Source organism: Passer montanus, unplaced genomic scaffold (assembly GCF_014805655.1).
Source record: "Passer montanus isolate IOZ18808 unplaced genomic scaffold, ASM1480565v1 scaffold69, whole genome shotgun sequence".
Lineage (NCBI taxonomy): Eukaryota > Metazoa > Chordata > Aves > Passeriformes > Passeridae > Passer > Passer montanus.
In genome coordinates, this window is record NW_024372036.1 from 5,241,071 (window position 1) to 5,256,856 (window position 15,786).

Here is a 15,786-nt window from a genome sequence, read left to right on the forward strand (position 1 = left end):
GTATTTAAGATTACTGAAGCCTCCAGACCAAGTAACCCATAAACCATTATATCCCACTAAGTGAGAATTTTCTATTCTGTTGTGAAGTTGTGGCTGTCACTTTGCATTAAGCAACTCTTCCTCTTCTGTGGCCATTTTCCACAGTTAAATTTGTTCTCATGTTCCTACTCTTTCTCAAGAGTTATCCTTATTTTTAGATTAAGCACATGATGGTAGATCATGCCTGCTGCTGAAATACCTTATTTTGCCTCTGAAATAACTTTTTCTGAAGGCCAAAAAGGAAAGAACAATCATTTTGTTAAGGGTGCAGGTTACCCATGTGCTGGGTTTTTTTCCGATTACAATATAGAAATCTTCTTTCTCAGTAATTCATTAGCTTGGGTGTTAATGAGGACAGGCACCTCTGAAGGCCACAGAAGGGATCATCCTATTCATTGTTTTTATTTGATTAATTTGTTTAGGTAACTGTCTTAAGGCTCCCTTTCAGTTTACTTGGTGGCCAAAGGTGTTCAAAGCAAGGGGAAAAAAGTTGCCAACTGCTCAGAAAGTAGTTAATCACTCTCAGCCACATTCTGCAATACAGAAGCATATCCTGATGTTGTTTATTGAATAGTTCCATTGTGTGCTTTTTCCATCATTTTATAGAATCCTATTATTTGTGTTGAGTGGGTTTTTTCCTGCACAGAAGTTTCAAATTTCATTATTAAAACTTAATTGTATTTACTGCAGAGAGTAAAGAAAAGGCCCTTCTAGAAACAACCGTATAGAAATATTCACTGCCTAAAAAATTATTGTTTAATAATTGATTTTTTTTCAGTAAAAGAGTAACTTTGGTTTTTATGGATTTTTCTTTTTTCTTGCTCTGTTAAAGATGTGAAGATCAAAATTTTGGTGAATGCTGTAGGACATTTCACTGTGTCACTTAGAAATGTCTGGGTTTATGACTATATAAAGCTTTATAGACTGTTTCATTCCAGTATCCAATTTAGATGATAAAGAATGCAGTACAGTATATAAATAACTTTATAGAAAAACAGAGTTAAATTTAAGTAGTGAAAGCAGTTTTTTATTACCATGGACAGATTTTTAGAATTGACAGATTTTTAGAAGCCTTATCAAATGATTGAATTAAATCCTTTTTTATTGACTTTCCTGAAAACCATCCTGGGAGACATTGCTGTCCTGTGTCAATAGTACTGATAAAGGAGTTGGAAAGAATTGTGAAGAGGTTAATAATTTTGGAGGTCTTTTACTTCAATTATTATTTGTTTTGCAAAGTCTAGTGGGCTTCAAGGCTGTGCTTAGTGGGGGAGAGTTTTACCCATGATGTTTCACCTCTATCAGTGTACCAAAGGAGTTCTGCTCGGATGGAAGCCAGGAGCTGCTGCTCTCTGAAGGAGATCAGAGCAATCATTCTGCAGTGGGGTGGAGTGCTTTGGTCACCTCTGCAGGGCCCTGCCTGGACTGACTCTGAATGCAGATGTCCCTCAATTTACAAGTGAGATTTTCACCCAGCAGGAGAACAATATCAGCTTTTGTGTGACTGGGGCCTCTCTGCTGGCTTTGTCTGCATCTGTCTGTCCCAAGGCAGAGATAGTTCTCTAGGCTGATGTCTCTTGGCTGTTAATTTTAAAAGTTTGTTACATTATTTTCATAGATGGAATCGTTGAGGTAAGTGTTGTTATTTCTGTGATAGAAATGTTACAAGCTTTGAAGAAAGTTTATTTTACTTTTTACTGGCTTAACACATTACACACGTATGGTTTTAACTAAATGAGGTTAAATAAATTTTGCTCTGGACATTTATATCATATCAATGTGTGCAGCCACTTATTTCTTTTTCAAGTTTAATTTATATTCACAGTGCATATATTTATGGCATGCTGATTTCTCAAGAGAATCTCACTTCTGTGTCTGTTATCCTTTGCTGCTCATGGCAGTGTTTCACAGGAACCTGCATCTGTGCACACTTCAGAGTTTCCTTAGGATTTCTTTTGAACTTTGTCATCCAAACAGATTTGCTCCTGAAGTCCAGACTTTTAAGGAAACATATTTTCTCTTTTGCTAAAATGAAATGTTGTTGGAACCTCAGTTTAGCTTCTTACATGGTTGGCTAAAGCTTTCTGCTGGGTTTATTTTGGTTTGTTCTGTTTATCCTCCCAGTCTGGATGTTGGCACAGTAAATTTCAATGTCTTTTGTAAAAGTTGCAGTTATTCAGCAGTGTCCAGGCATGGCTGATACTATAGTTCTCTGCTTGACAGTGTTTCTAACTCTCTATGCATTTATGCCTGATCTGCTCTTTTTTGAGCAAAGTATATTCTTTAACAATTATAATGTATACTTTATAATTTTTAAAAAGGGAGTGGGGAAAGCAAAAAATATTTTGAGTTTTCTCTTCAGGTTGCTTTCATTTCCTTTTTTTCTTTTATTTTAAATAATGAACAGACTGGTGGATTATTTATCATATGATATAGAAAATAAAACTAGCAGATGTGTATAAAAAGCTTAAATATTTTCACAGTTTTACTGTGTTTTGATTTGAATGAAAATTACTTTATATGTGAATCACATAGTGTGGTTAGAGTTTTTTTGGATGCACATTGGTCCTTAACCTCTTGAATACTGATTTTGTTAACACTTATAGGGGGAACATATTGTGAAACCTGAATGCTTCTCTTTTGCAAAAACAGATCACAAAGTGTGTTACGGATATCTTGCTTAAAATCCCTCAGAACACGTTATGCTTAAGTGAAATAATACTTTATCATTTTTAAAACACATTGTTTTTATATTTTTAATTGTCCTTTATTTCATATCATTGTAAGACAAAAACTTACGGAAAATATTTGTTAAAAAAAACCAAAAGAGCCAGAAGAAACTATGTTGGCAGGAAGGCACCTTGCTATTTGGGGAATCAAATCTGGCTTTTATCCCAGAGCAGAGGCAGCGTGCTCAGCCCCAGGAGTGGGAGGGACTGTCCCACACTGCAGTGGGAACTCCTGTCCCAAGCAGTGGAGACAGAACAATGGCCAAGCCTTAGGGAGAACTGTGGAGAATTCCTTCTGCAGGTGGGCTGGATCAGTGCAGTGCTTCTGTTCTCCAAAAGGTAACTTTCTGGAAGCTCTGTCTGAAAGAACACAAAAAGCAGAGGCTGTCCTGGAATTCCTTCTGCATTATTTCATAATCATTCTCTAAAATGCTTTCCATTTTCATCTTCCATCATACCTTTGCATTTCATTTTCTCTGCTGCTGGGATAGGTGGATCACTTTGCCACTCAGCATCCTCTCACTGTTTTCTTGTTCTTCCTGTTCCTCTGCCTTACAAATTAAATGGGGGATTTATTTTATATTTAGTCTTTAGTGCAGAAAGTGTTGTTCCACATTTTTATAGTATGTAATACTGATAGTTGAGTGGGTCTCCTAAACCCAAGGCTAATACAAATATGAGCCAACAGTTACTTTTATATTAATTGAGAGTAATTTTTGAGAAATTTATGTATCTGCCACTTATCAACAGTGCAAAATTCTGGCTCAGTTTTCATGACGCTGTGAGAGTTACTTTGTTATGCTTAACCTGTTTTCTTTTTAACTAATATTCTCTCATTTTGAGTATTTATAAGCTTGATACTGATCTGGTGAATCCTCAAGGGAAATTCAGCTTGATAATGCACTTTAAATGGGAATTTTAGTACTTAGTCCATTCTTCTTGGCCTGATGTCATGTCCCCTGTGTACAAGGTGTGTGTGTCATTGTGTCTGTGTGCACCAACATCTCTTACTCCAAAATCCACAGACTTCTTTTTTATGTGGAACTAAAAATTCCCATTATTTCAGTCTGTTTTTAAGTTACTGGGCCCTGATACATCAAAGAACAGTAGCATTGTATTCCTGACACTTGTGGAATATTTAATTAACTTCACTGATATTGTCTTGGGATAAAGAGAATCAATTTCATATTTAACTTTCTAAATTTTCTTCACTTCTTGCATTGTGTGTAGTTCAAGTTTCTTTTTAACCATAAGGCCTACCTGTTGTGTTTGGGGTTTTTTCCTTATATACCTTCAGATTCTTAGGTTTATTATTTCTTCTAGAGCTTGGGATCTGCTCTGAGAAAGGACAAAAATAAAGAAATGCTGCAGCACCTGGGCTGCAAATCTTTAATAATGCTTCAGCTTCTTAGTGCTGGGAGCTGAACTTTGGAGTGATACTTCAGTCTGCACTTAGTTTGCATTCAAAAAACCCAAAGGCAATGTATAAACAGCCCAGTGAGCTCTGCCTCTGTCTCTGAATTCAGTCAGTCCTCTCTGCCTCCTTCTTCCAGTCCTTCAGGTACTTGGCTGGGCATGTTGACTGTTCTAGGTGCTGGTGATCTCATTGCAGTGTATTTTTCTTCTCAGAATATTCTTGCAGAAAATTCATGTGAATAGGGAGAAACAAAAATAGTTGTGAATCCCAGCATTAGCACCTCCTGGTGCAAGGTGTGCTCCACATCACAAAGCAGAGGAGGAGCTGTGTTCTTCATAGTTATTGTGGATTTAACTGGTTTTATGGGTTCTGTATCTCCCTGGAATGAGGTTTGTGGTCATTAGCATTTTCTCTTCAGGGTGATGATCCAACCCTGACAAGGTACTTTGGCCAACAGGTTTGGGAATGAAGCCCATTCAGGCCTAACCCAACTCTGTTAGTTCCTGTTTTTGGTTATTAGTCCATATTGAAAGGTTGAGGAAAGACAGGAGCAAAGCTTATTCTGTGGGGTGTAACAAGGTGTTTTCCATGGAACAAACCTCTCCAAAAAGCCCTTCTGTACTGAGCGAGTCTTTTTTCCTGGTGCTTATTGAATCATTGAGGATGGAAAAATTATTTTAGGCCATCAAGTCCAGCTGTAAACCCAGCACTGCCAAGTGCACCCCTTCACCAGGCAGCCTGTTCCAGAGCTTGACAGTAGTTTTGGTGAAAATTTTCCCTTATACCTAATCTAAAACCTTCCCTAGTACAACTTAAGGCTATTTGCTCTTGACCTATTCCTTGTTACTTGGGAGAGGAGATCAACCCCCAGCTTGCTTCTCCTCTGAGTGAATTGTAAAGAGTGATAAGGTCTCTCTCCTCTGAGCCTCCTTTTCTCCAGACTAAACACCCCAAGTTCTCTGCTCCCCCTGTTTAGACATCTGTTCCAGAACTTTTACCAGTGCCTTTATCTAAAGTCCCACCACCACCTCAATGTCTTTTACATTCACTTTTATCTAATCAGCTGCATGGTGTCATCTCTAAAATGTGCTTTGCCTTGGTTTTGTTAAGATCAGCTTCAGTTATATCCAATGCAGTAAAAAATGACTCTGTTGTTGAAATAATGGGATTTTTGTGTCCTTCAAGTCAGTAATATATCAGAGTACCTTGATAAGTAATGTTCTAAGCCCAAGTTTTTCCCAGCACTACTACTGGTACATTCCAGAGTGAGAGCGTTTTATTTTTTTTTAATGGGACCTTTGAATTTTATTGTATTGGTTTTCCAACTGCTGTGCTGGTTTTGTTGGTACTGGCATGTGCAAATCAGTACCTTTATCTCATCCTAATTTGGCATATTTCATCTTTGCAAAAGATGTTAAAACATTTGCAGTGTGAATAGAATAAAGTCTGGTTACGTCTGTGTCCTGTCTGGCATGTCTTCAACATCTGCTGTCACTTGTGGAGAACTGCAGCTTCTGCAGTCAATAACATTTTTATGATGACTATTAATACGGTTTTCCTTAAAATAGGAGACAAATTACTAGGTTAGAGTCCTACTTTGTAAGGAAATAAAATGCTGTCAGACACCAGAGTCTGGGCTCATCATACATGAATGAGGCATTTAGGGAGACCTGAAATTAAATAGAAGAAAATAATGTCTGCTGTGATTTTGAGGAGTAGCGTAACCATTCGTTATCAGTACTTCTGTGAGACAACTTGAAATAAAAAAAATAAATAAAAATATTTTTGTAACTGAAGCAAATCCAGAGGCACAATTCAAAAAGTCAGTTGTGGGGGAAGAAATGCACACACCCTGGAGTTTATTTTGTACAGATATAGTCCTTTCTTTGGCTCTTTTGCCTCTGATGTGTTAAGGCTTTGATTTTACAGAGTAAATGCGTAGCACTTGATAATCTCTGCTAAAAAGGAATATGTTCTACAACAGAGCTAACGTTGTTTTTGTAGCTCATGTACACTGAAGGTAGAAACTTCAACCCTTGGAAAGAAATAAAATATGCAAGTCAGATATTACTGAATATCTGTGGGGTCTGAACCAATGTAAGCAGAAATGTGTCCTTGAATCTGTTTTTCACTGTATCAGTGTGTGGAGCTGCAGGGATTTGTGTAGTCTTTGTTTCAGACTGAACTTGTGTGATTTCCACACAGTTCATGACTGCCTGCAGTTTTGCTACAGCATTATAAACTTTTGAGAGAATTTAAGCTTGGATATATTTTCCCTTTTTAAGGTTTTGATCAAAAGATGAACAACAAATATGCCAACACTTAGCTACATAACAGGAGCAAAAACCTTTTCAGTGTTCTTCACCTGAACCTTCTGGTTCCCCTCATGTTTCCAAGCATACAAATTATGTCAGTGGAAGATATTCTTGATAAAATATTGACTGGTAATGTCTAATGCCACAGGGCATCTCTCCCTGCTGATGACACAGGAGAAGGGCTGTGTGCTTTCCTTACAGCTCTCGTGTCACCACATTGCCACTGGCAGACCCTGTGAAGGCAATGAAGAGGATTTCTTTCTGGGATCCTTTTTACCCTTTGGATCACTACAAAGACAATACATGCACAGTCTTTAGCTGTGGCTGGGGGATGGGTTTTCCTTCTCAAAGGAGCCTAAAATCATTTCAGGGTTCCACCTTGACTAAAGGGAACCTTATCTCTCACCTGTCATTTATGTTCTTCCCCAATAAAATAAACCTTCATCATTTGTGTTTTACTGAGATGCTGTTCTGGCAACTCTGCCTGTCTGACAGGCAGTTTGTTGTCTGTAAAACACACTGCAGGGTCAAGAATTTTATTCTATCAGTTCTTGAAGTAGATAAGTTCATGTATCTCCTTCTCCCATAGCAAGGCACTGACTCCTAAGAACCAGGTATTACCTTCTGTGCCTCAGAAATGTGGTCATTAACAACCTGTTAATGCATATTAAACAATCTCCAGTTGGCATTTAGCTTCATTGGTGTGCCAGGATTTCAGGGTTTGTGCAGTGAAGTTTGTCATTCTCACTCCCTACAGCACACTTGTTTGCCAGTCACATGCAGTGGGAACTGAACTAATGCTCAGAGAAAAATGGTTCTGCCCAATTGAGCTTCTCTCCTCTATTCTTACCTCCAAAAACATTACATGTAACCTCCAGTTACATTTTGGTTTATAACAAAATGAGTGAAGAAGCCCAGATGAGGAATGATCCAAAAAATAAAGAAAGCAGCTTCAAGTAAAAGCTGAAATGGCATAGGGCTGACTGAGTTTAGCTGGCATAATTTTCTCTTATATGTAGTAGGTAAAGGTGTAAGAAAATCTGGTTTTTTGTTTGTTTCTGATACAGGTAGCTCCAAGTGTCACTGTGTTCTAAAAGACACATTATGAATATGTAGGAATATAAATGACTTCTGAAAACAAGGTACAGTTGGCTTGCTTTTTGCAGATAAAAGTTCCTCTAAAATTTGAAGAGTACGTTTTTCTGTCTTGTTGAATGATCAAACTTAAAATTGAAATTGAGGGTCCAATTGCTACTGCAACATTTTTTTACAGGAAAGATTTTTCATGTATTGCTTGAATGGGAATATGCACAGGGGAATTGAGTATTTCAAATTTGCATAACCCTTGTCAGGGTTACTGAAAGTCTGAGTGCTTCCAGTAACAAGCTGCAGTGTTGGCAGCTGCCAGTTTTGGGGCATGACAGATACAAACACTTGCTCAGACAAAATTAATGTTCTACTTCTTCTGTTCACAGACTGTCTTCTGTGAACACTCTGTCAGGGAATCTTGATTTTGGCTGATAAACTGCTTCCTGAACCCTTTTGTTGAATTAATTTTGTTTGCATTGCTCAGCATTTCACTGGGTGAGGAACTGGCATGCAGATGTTGATTATGCTCCTCTTCTACAGCGAGTGTATCACAGAAAAAGATTTGAAGCTGTGGAGGGCTGTAGCCTGAAATGCTCTAGCAGGCACAAAGTACAGTCTGAAAGATGCTTTAGACTTTGATACAGGATGGAACTGTATCATGTTCTGTGGAATTATGCTGGGAAGCAAGTGTTAGCTCTCTGATGCTGAAATGGCAAAAATGAACTTCATGCACAGTCCTTAACAGTGGAGAACAGAGGGTTGGAAAGAGTAAAATGTCTTTAAACAAAGTTGAAGATAAAGCCTCTGTTGTGACCTTGCTACTCTGTGTTTTCCAGTAGGAGTTATTAGCTTCAGGGATGTGTTTCCTTGAGAGCTTAGAATCCCAGGAAAAGAGGCACCCATGGGAACATTACAATATTTTGCATGGAAAAGGAGATGTGAAACAGAAGTGGCAGAAGAAGGAGTGTTCTAGCATTTATCTAATTGGCCCTTTAATTTTAGCCATTCTTTGATACTGCTGCTTGTGAGTATTACTTACTTAGTGGGTAATGAATTTATTTCAGTCTCTGAGCACATAAAAACTCTGGGGTGGATGGAGAGCCAGGACAGAGAGCTGTGGGAGGTAACAAAGCAAAAACCTGCTTTGTTAGTAAATGCTGCAGAATTTTTTAGATGGTCCAAAAACCTAGAAGTGGTAAAAAACAACCCTCTAATATCACTGTGTTGCCTGTGGTTAAACTGTTGAGAAAGTCAAATATATAAGGACATACTGTAATGATTATTTTTAGATATTTCAGTGTGGGGGTTTAATATTTGAGGTTGGCAGCCCAGTATCTGGTCTGAATTGCAACTGGATCTCCACAAAATGTGTATTTGTGTTGAATGATCAGGGGGTTCTCTGCTCTAGTAGTTCAGTAGCTCTTGCTTTAAGAAGTTTCTCATTTGCCTCATGGAAACTTCAAGGTTTGGGTAGATAAAATAGTTACTGATTTCATCTTTATTACATTCAAGATCAGACCAGGAGATGAGGCTGACTTTCTGCTACTTGTGACATATCTAAATTTTTCAGTGTGACATTGAATGGGGGTTGCATTGGGACAGTATTCTCACTCCTCTTACAGGAAATGGTTAAAAAATAATTTCTGCACATCTGAAAAACTAGTCAGAAGAGAAGAGTTTGTTGTTTTGTCTCGACTGCCTGATTGTGGATTAGGCTTTGGGCTGTCTGCTTTAAATATCAGAAGAGATGAGCTCCCTTTGTACAGGCAGAAGACAAAAAGTCTTGAATCTGCAAAAGCTGGTGAACTGATTGCAACTCAACTTGTGGGTATTCTCTTCATAGCTTTTGTGTTCTAGCGTGCAAAATTTAAATCAAAACTTGTGTTTTTGATAAGTAGTAATATTCTGTTTATTAGCTATAATGTCAGTGTATGATTGTTATATCAAGTTTTGTTAATACATCAGTTTGGATTGTTTGTCTTGTCAAGAACAAAATGTCAGTTTCAATTTTCTTTCTAGGAAATGCAGAATAATTGTTGATGCTGAGGAATGAGACTGACATAAAAGTATCCAAAAGTCTGGAAAAGCTGAAAGTTACAAATGTTGTGGCATTTTACTTTTTTTTAATTATTAAAAAAATTTCATTTATATGTTTATGCTTATTGCTGAGTGAAATTCTTGGAGGTTAGGTTCCTGGGCTGAGAGGACAGAGTTATTTTCTGGAAAATAGAAACTCCCAGCAAAAAGAAAGCCATGACTAGGGCACACATTTTGTCCTGCTGTAAGTCTGTTACTATTGCATGGAAAAGCTTTCTGCAGAGGACAGTGAAGAATGAGCCAGTTCATTCTACTCTACAAGAAACCACCTTTGGTATGGTCCCTGTAGAACTTAGATTTTCAAGGTTGCTGAAAGGAGGCAGCATTGTGAACAGGATGGGTTTCTGTGATGAAAATATTGTAGCTAATTGCACAAAGTAATGTGTTTTCTACCACAGGGAGCATACAGAGCCTGTCTGAAATGTAATTAATGTTCACTTTAATCTATGATGTGTGCAAACAGGTGTTATTCAAAATTTTCTTATATACTTTGTAAAACACTCATGTAAATGTGTGTTAGGTTTTTACATCCAAGGGAGCAAATGTTCTTTTTAATGTTTGAATGAAACCTCTACATTCAAATGCTTTCACAAATTAATAATGCAAACTGTAAATTCCTTAATTCTAAATTGCTTTTGCTACAGCTAGTATTTAAGTGCAAAAATATTGAAAAGTATTGCAAAACCAGTCTTTTTTCAAAGATTGCAAAGGAGGTAGGACTGCTTCACCAGTTCGGGTGCATTAATGCACATTGTAAGCTTTGCTCTTCTTGCCTCTTGTAAAAAAACTCCATGAACTAACTTAAATTAGAGTATGCTATTTCAAAATGAAGAGATCTCCTTGTGCTAGCAAATCTACCAAATCTACATCCTTTCTCTGGTGAGGCAGTGTTGAATGATATAATGATTATATATTACCCTTACCTTGGGTAATATGTCATCCTTAAACCTTAATGCAAATATGAAGGTTTTTCTTTTAAGTGCTGTCAGTTCCTCCTAATAGTTTGGTGCCTTCGAAGCAAACCTCAGCAAGCAGAAATCTGGAAGATGAAATTTAAGTGCCATGCCTCAGCATGAAGGCACGGTGGAAAAATAAATGCATTCTTGTTTAGTCTGAACTTTGCCTTGATTTTTTTTCTAAACATTCTTTGAGGAACTCTGCTCCCTAATTTTCTTTTTGCCTCCTTCCTAATCTCAGAAGATAACTCTGCCATGTTAGGGGGGGAAAAACTGTTTCTGTAAACTGCTGGTTGTTTTGGATCACAGTAACGAGGGAAATCAGCAACTTCAGTGGCTTAGCTTTTCAACCATTGCTAGAAGTAGCTAATAAAAATATTTTCAAGGTAACTTTTCTGTAATATCATTACAGTTAAAAAGGAAAAAGACATGCAGTAATATTCTCATGGTGGGTGTCATGCATTTTCTGCTGTGCTTTGGTCAGGACACCGTGCTCAATGCAGTTCCTTAACAAGCATAGAATGGTGGTACTTTGTAATTTGCAGTTGCTAGAGTTTGGGTAGTTTTTGTTAATTTATTTAAGAAAAGGTAAAACAAATAAATGTGTGCACAAATAAAATATCTCCTGAGCTAGAAGCTAGCAGAAAGCTTTTATCTCAAAGCTTTCAAGGCTTAAACTGTGGAGTTTAGTGCTGTTTTGGCAGCACAAGCTGAAGTTCTTGTATTGGAAGAAACTGATTCAGCTTGACTTTTCTCCTTTTCTTTCCCCAAGAGAGTGGTGTAACTGTCCTGCAGGGAATGTTTTTTGGAAGTGATGCTGTTTGCTGGTTTTGTGCTTATTTATGGATTGAATTGGGCTTGAAATGTTCAAGATGTTTGTTAAATTGTTAACCCAGGGAAGTGGTGGTGATGTTGGATTGCATTTTTGGCAGTTTATATATCTAAAACTGAGTGGCATTTCATGTTGTGTGAGAAAGAGAAGAGGGCAGTTCTGTGTCCTGGCAGGATTCCCTTTTTCAGACATCCAAGGCCATTCTGAGCCAAGCAGTGAAGCTGTGAACTTCCAGAGGAAGCTCCTGAGCACTCCTTCCTGAGCAGCCTAAATGGTGCTTTCTTGTCACCTCATCCTCGGCAGGGTTAGGGTTTGCTGAAGGTTTTACAGCCACTTTTGTATTTTGAGTGCTTTTTTTTAGATCCATTATTTTGAATTTCTGTTAAATTTTAAGTGTTTCCAAAGTTGAGAGATTCCCCAGCTTCTCTGGGCAGCTTGTTGCAGTGTTTCACCACCCTTGTTATGATAAAAATGTCTCTAGTTCCCTAAAAATGTTATTTGTGATTTCTTTCTGTCTTATATATCAGAGAAATAGTCTAACATAGAAAATAATTACAGGCATGACCATCGTTATATCACTTGAAATGTCAGCCAAAAGGTTTTATTTGAAAATACAGCTTATTATAGTTCCTGTTTATTTTTAAGTATATATTTTTTCTTTTAAAACATGCACAGTCTGTTACGTTTGTATGAGGAAGAGTCTGTAATGACTTATCTCTAATTTACATCTTGGAAAAACATCTTTCCTCTGTTGTGCTTTGAATAGTTGAATGGTTTTTAAAAGGTTTTTTAAAATAATAATTAATGTGGAAGGTTTGCAGCAGCATGTTTAAATACAATGACATTCTTCTGTCTAAAAGAAAACCCTAGTAAAATAAGGTTGCCCTTTTTTATGAGTACTCATTCTTGGAAAATTTGTTTTTCTGTTCTCAGAGTATTTGGCTTTTGTATGTTCTATCTTCAAGAGCGTTTTCCCATATTCCAAGGTTTATTTAAATTACTGCTCAGAATGTTTGATTTATTGAGAAAAGTGGGCTATGCAGATTAACTTGATTTTATAGCAGAATGCTTGGTTTATAGCATTTATTTGAGATTAGGGTCACTTCTAGTAGAAGAATATAGTTTGTGTAAATCTGTGGTAAAAGCATGGGAGGTTTGCAGAAGCCCTTAACCTCTTGAACTTTCCCATGTCATCCTATGAACTCTGAATCTATGGCACTGTTCAAATCAGGAAATGTTTAAAAATGAAAAGCCAAAACCCTAGGCTGCTAGATTTTGTATACAGAACATCTGGGGGTTTTGCAGTTTAACAATCATCCTAATCCTCATAACATAAGCAGGCTATTGTAAACACTCATTAATTTATATAAAGTAGCATATGATTTCAGTAGTTTGTTTTCTTGTTATTTCAGCTTTATGACAAAATAAACACAAAATCTTCACCACAAATCAGGAATCCTCCAAGTGATGCTGTACAGAGAGCCAAAGAGGTAATGGCTTTAAAATTTGGGTTTTTTTTACTTTGAAAAGTTGGTTGTATTTAAACTGTAATTTACTTTTCTTCATTAAGATGTGTATTCTGGCTCATTATCTGAATTATTTCTGGAATATTACCATTGCTTACCCAAGTTATATAACAAGTTGCATAAACTTGCAGAATTCCATTATCTGTATAAGGATTATGACTATTACTCAGTGTAATCATTTAACCTTTTCTTCAACAGTAGTGGTGTTAAAAGGAACACTCCTGTTTGGTAATTGCAGAATCTTTCCTGTTCAAGTTATTTATCTGGACCAGAAATCTGATGTTTATGAAATTTAGTCGCAAAAAGAAATATTTTGAAGTGTCAGCTTTTTTAATTGAAAAAAAAATCCCAAGTTTATCATGGGCAGGTCTAAGAAGAGCGGACATGGAAATGCAATTAAGGTGGCCCTCTAAGACCAAAGATGGACACAGATGTTCTTAATTCTTGTACCTTGCAAATAGTATGTTGTCTGCTTATTTATGGCAAGTAGTAAAAAACCCAAACCCATATTGTATTATGTTTTATCAGTCAAAATTTGTACAGTTGTTAGGGGTTACATCATAGGAAAACTGTTTCTTGTGCTTTTGAAGGAAGAAGACTTTAAAACTCTACATAATAACTAAAGTTACACTGATAGATGCCCTCAAGTCCTATTCTGCAAAATTTGCTGTCAGTTAATCCTGGGGGGTGCTTCCAGATGGAAAATACTCTGCTTTCATTGTCCAACTGGCTGCATGTGAAAATTAAGGTGTATTAATCAGGTTGCAGGCAAATGAGTTAAAGCTTTACTCCTCCTTCCCCAGTGATAAAGTGGCTCAGATTTTATAGAATCTGGAGCTTGAAGGTGGGGTAGCAGATGCCCCACCTAGACTTGGTGTCTTTAACAATTGATTTTGTGAGTGTTTTTAATTCTGCCTTTAAATAATTTCTTTTAATAAATTGAGCCCATGTAAGAAAGCACAAGAGATCTTATGTGTCATCTGTTTGCACTCCATTCCTGTCCCCATGAATTCAGCTGTTGGAGGAATGCTGTCAATTGAAAAAAACCAAAAATTCCTTCAAATTTCTGCTGTAATCTCTTTCAGAGAGAACATTGGAACAAGGTATTTTATTCTCTTGGGGCGGCACATTCTCTTAAACCCTTCCCTGTGTCACAAATGTTGATGTGTATAATCATTTGGGGATATTTTGACTGAGCAAGGAGGGGTTTAGTTTCTTCAACAGCTTTAAAAGAAAATTACTATGGGACATTTCTCCTCCTTATTTTACAGGTATTGGAAGAAATTTCATGTTACCCAGAGAACAATGATGCAAAGGAGCTAAAGCGTATTTTAACACAACCTCATTTCATGGTAAGCAGATCCTATTCTTGTTAGGGTTTTTTTTTTCTAATTTTTTTATATAGTCTTTATGTTAGAAAACTTCAGTGAATTCTTAAAATCTGCAAGGGATGGAACTGCACACAATACACCTATTGATAAGTGTTTCTAACCTGCTGCTCTGGTAAAAGAATTAGTATTGGTCCTCATTACTGTGCTGAAAACTGTAACAGTTTGGAGTAGTGTAATTATGGAGCAGTTTCACTGTGGTTTTGGAGGTCTGTGCTGCATATGGAAAGAAGAATGAATCCTTTTGGATGTCCATAAATAGAGCTGGGATGCCCCTTTTCCTTTTTCCAAAGGTCTTCTTAGGATAAAGATGTGTGAATTCATTGCAAAATAAGCGTTCATTTAATATTATTTTACAGCAAATCAGTAGTTTGTGCAGTCCGTTGAGTTTGTGTTACATATCAGCACTTACTATGTCTGTTTCCCCAATCTGATTTGAGAGCAATAATTGTCCTAAATTCAGGGATGTTACTGCTTTTTAACTTGGTTCAAGTTGCTGACGTCTACTAATTTGAAGGATTTTTTTTTTGCTTATGCTGTAGGTGAAGTTCATAAATTGAGAAATAAACATGTTTGCTTAAATCTGCTATACAGTATTATCAGCTTAAAATCAAGAATTTACTTTTCCCTACTCAGCTTCATTTGGAATCTGACAGGTTCATTTTATTTACTTTTTTGTGTGTGTAATTACCCCTCAGTATTGATAAAATGTGAAGCACTGTTGAGAAAGAGCATTTTTTAAGTATAAATTATTTTCAGAGTAGGCATCAACAAAAGTGATTCTGGTATGTAGAAATTTCATGTATCAAATCAAGTGACAGGAAAATTGAGTTGAAAATCTTCTTTTTTAGGTATCTCTGTTCCCTGATACACTTATAAATCTCAAACCATTTGTCAGAATTCTTTTGCTACAAATTTATGAAAAGTATTTTTTCATAAGGAAGAAGTTGCAATTCCATAGCAAGTGCTTTTGATGAGGAGTAATTTCAGCAAGTGAATCTGTGATATCCCAGGCTAAATTGCCAGTTGCTGAAGTCCCATTATCCCTTTTCCCCATCTTTCATCCTCTCCCTTGTACTTCTGGCATTCATCTAGAACTGCACTTTAATGTTGCCCTCAGCTGAACTAGTAGAAAATTGCTCCCAAAAAAATCCCCAACTAACCATTTAGCAAAAAGAATTTAGGATAATAGGGATGCTGCCAGAGCCAGAATGAGCAGGGGAACAGAAACAGTTTGTGTTAGGAATTAATGTAAAGCAGCAATTAAACCAGCATAAGTTGGTGTGGATCCACACCTGCAGACACCACAGTCTCCAGATGCCAAAGGAACAGCTCCATCCTCTCCATCATTCCCACTCCTGCTCCCAGGTGCCTCTTTATGGGTTGCAGATTTTAATA

At 37.0% G+C, this 15,786-nt stretch overlaps 1 protein-coding gene across 12 annotated transcripts in view; it reads left to right on the top strand.

Moving 5' to 3' along the window:
- CASK (calcium/calmodulin dependent serine protein kinase) overlaps positions 1-15,786 on the top strand; it is a 188,427-nt gene that overhangs the window by 138,588 nt on the left and 34,053 nt on the right. For 11 of the 12 annotated variants that reach the window (XM_039729341.1, XM_039729342.1, XM_039729344.1 and 8 more), the window contains 2 exons: positions 12,887-12,964; positions 14,272-14,352. In XM_039729341.1, coding sequence (XP_039585275.1) covers positions 12,887-12,964; positions 14,272-14,352 — 159 coding nt within the window. Of the gene's footprint in view, positions 1-2,971; positions 3,108-12,886; positions 12,965-14,271; positions 14,353-15,786 lie in introns of those variants that run through there. The other variant, XM_039729353.1, reaches the window with a different exon arrangement.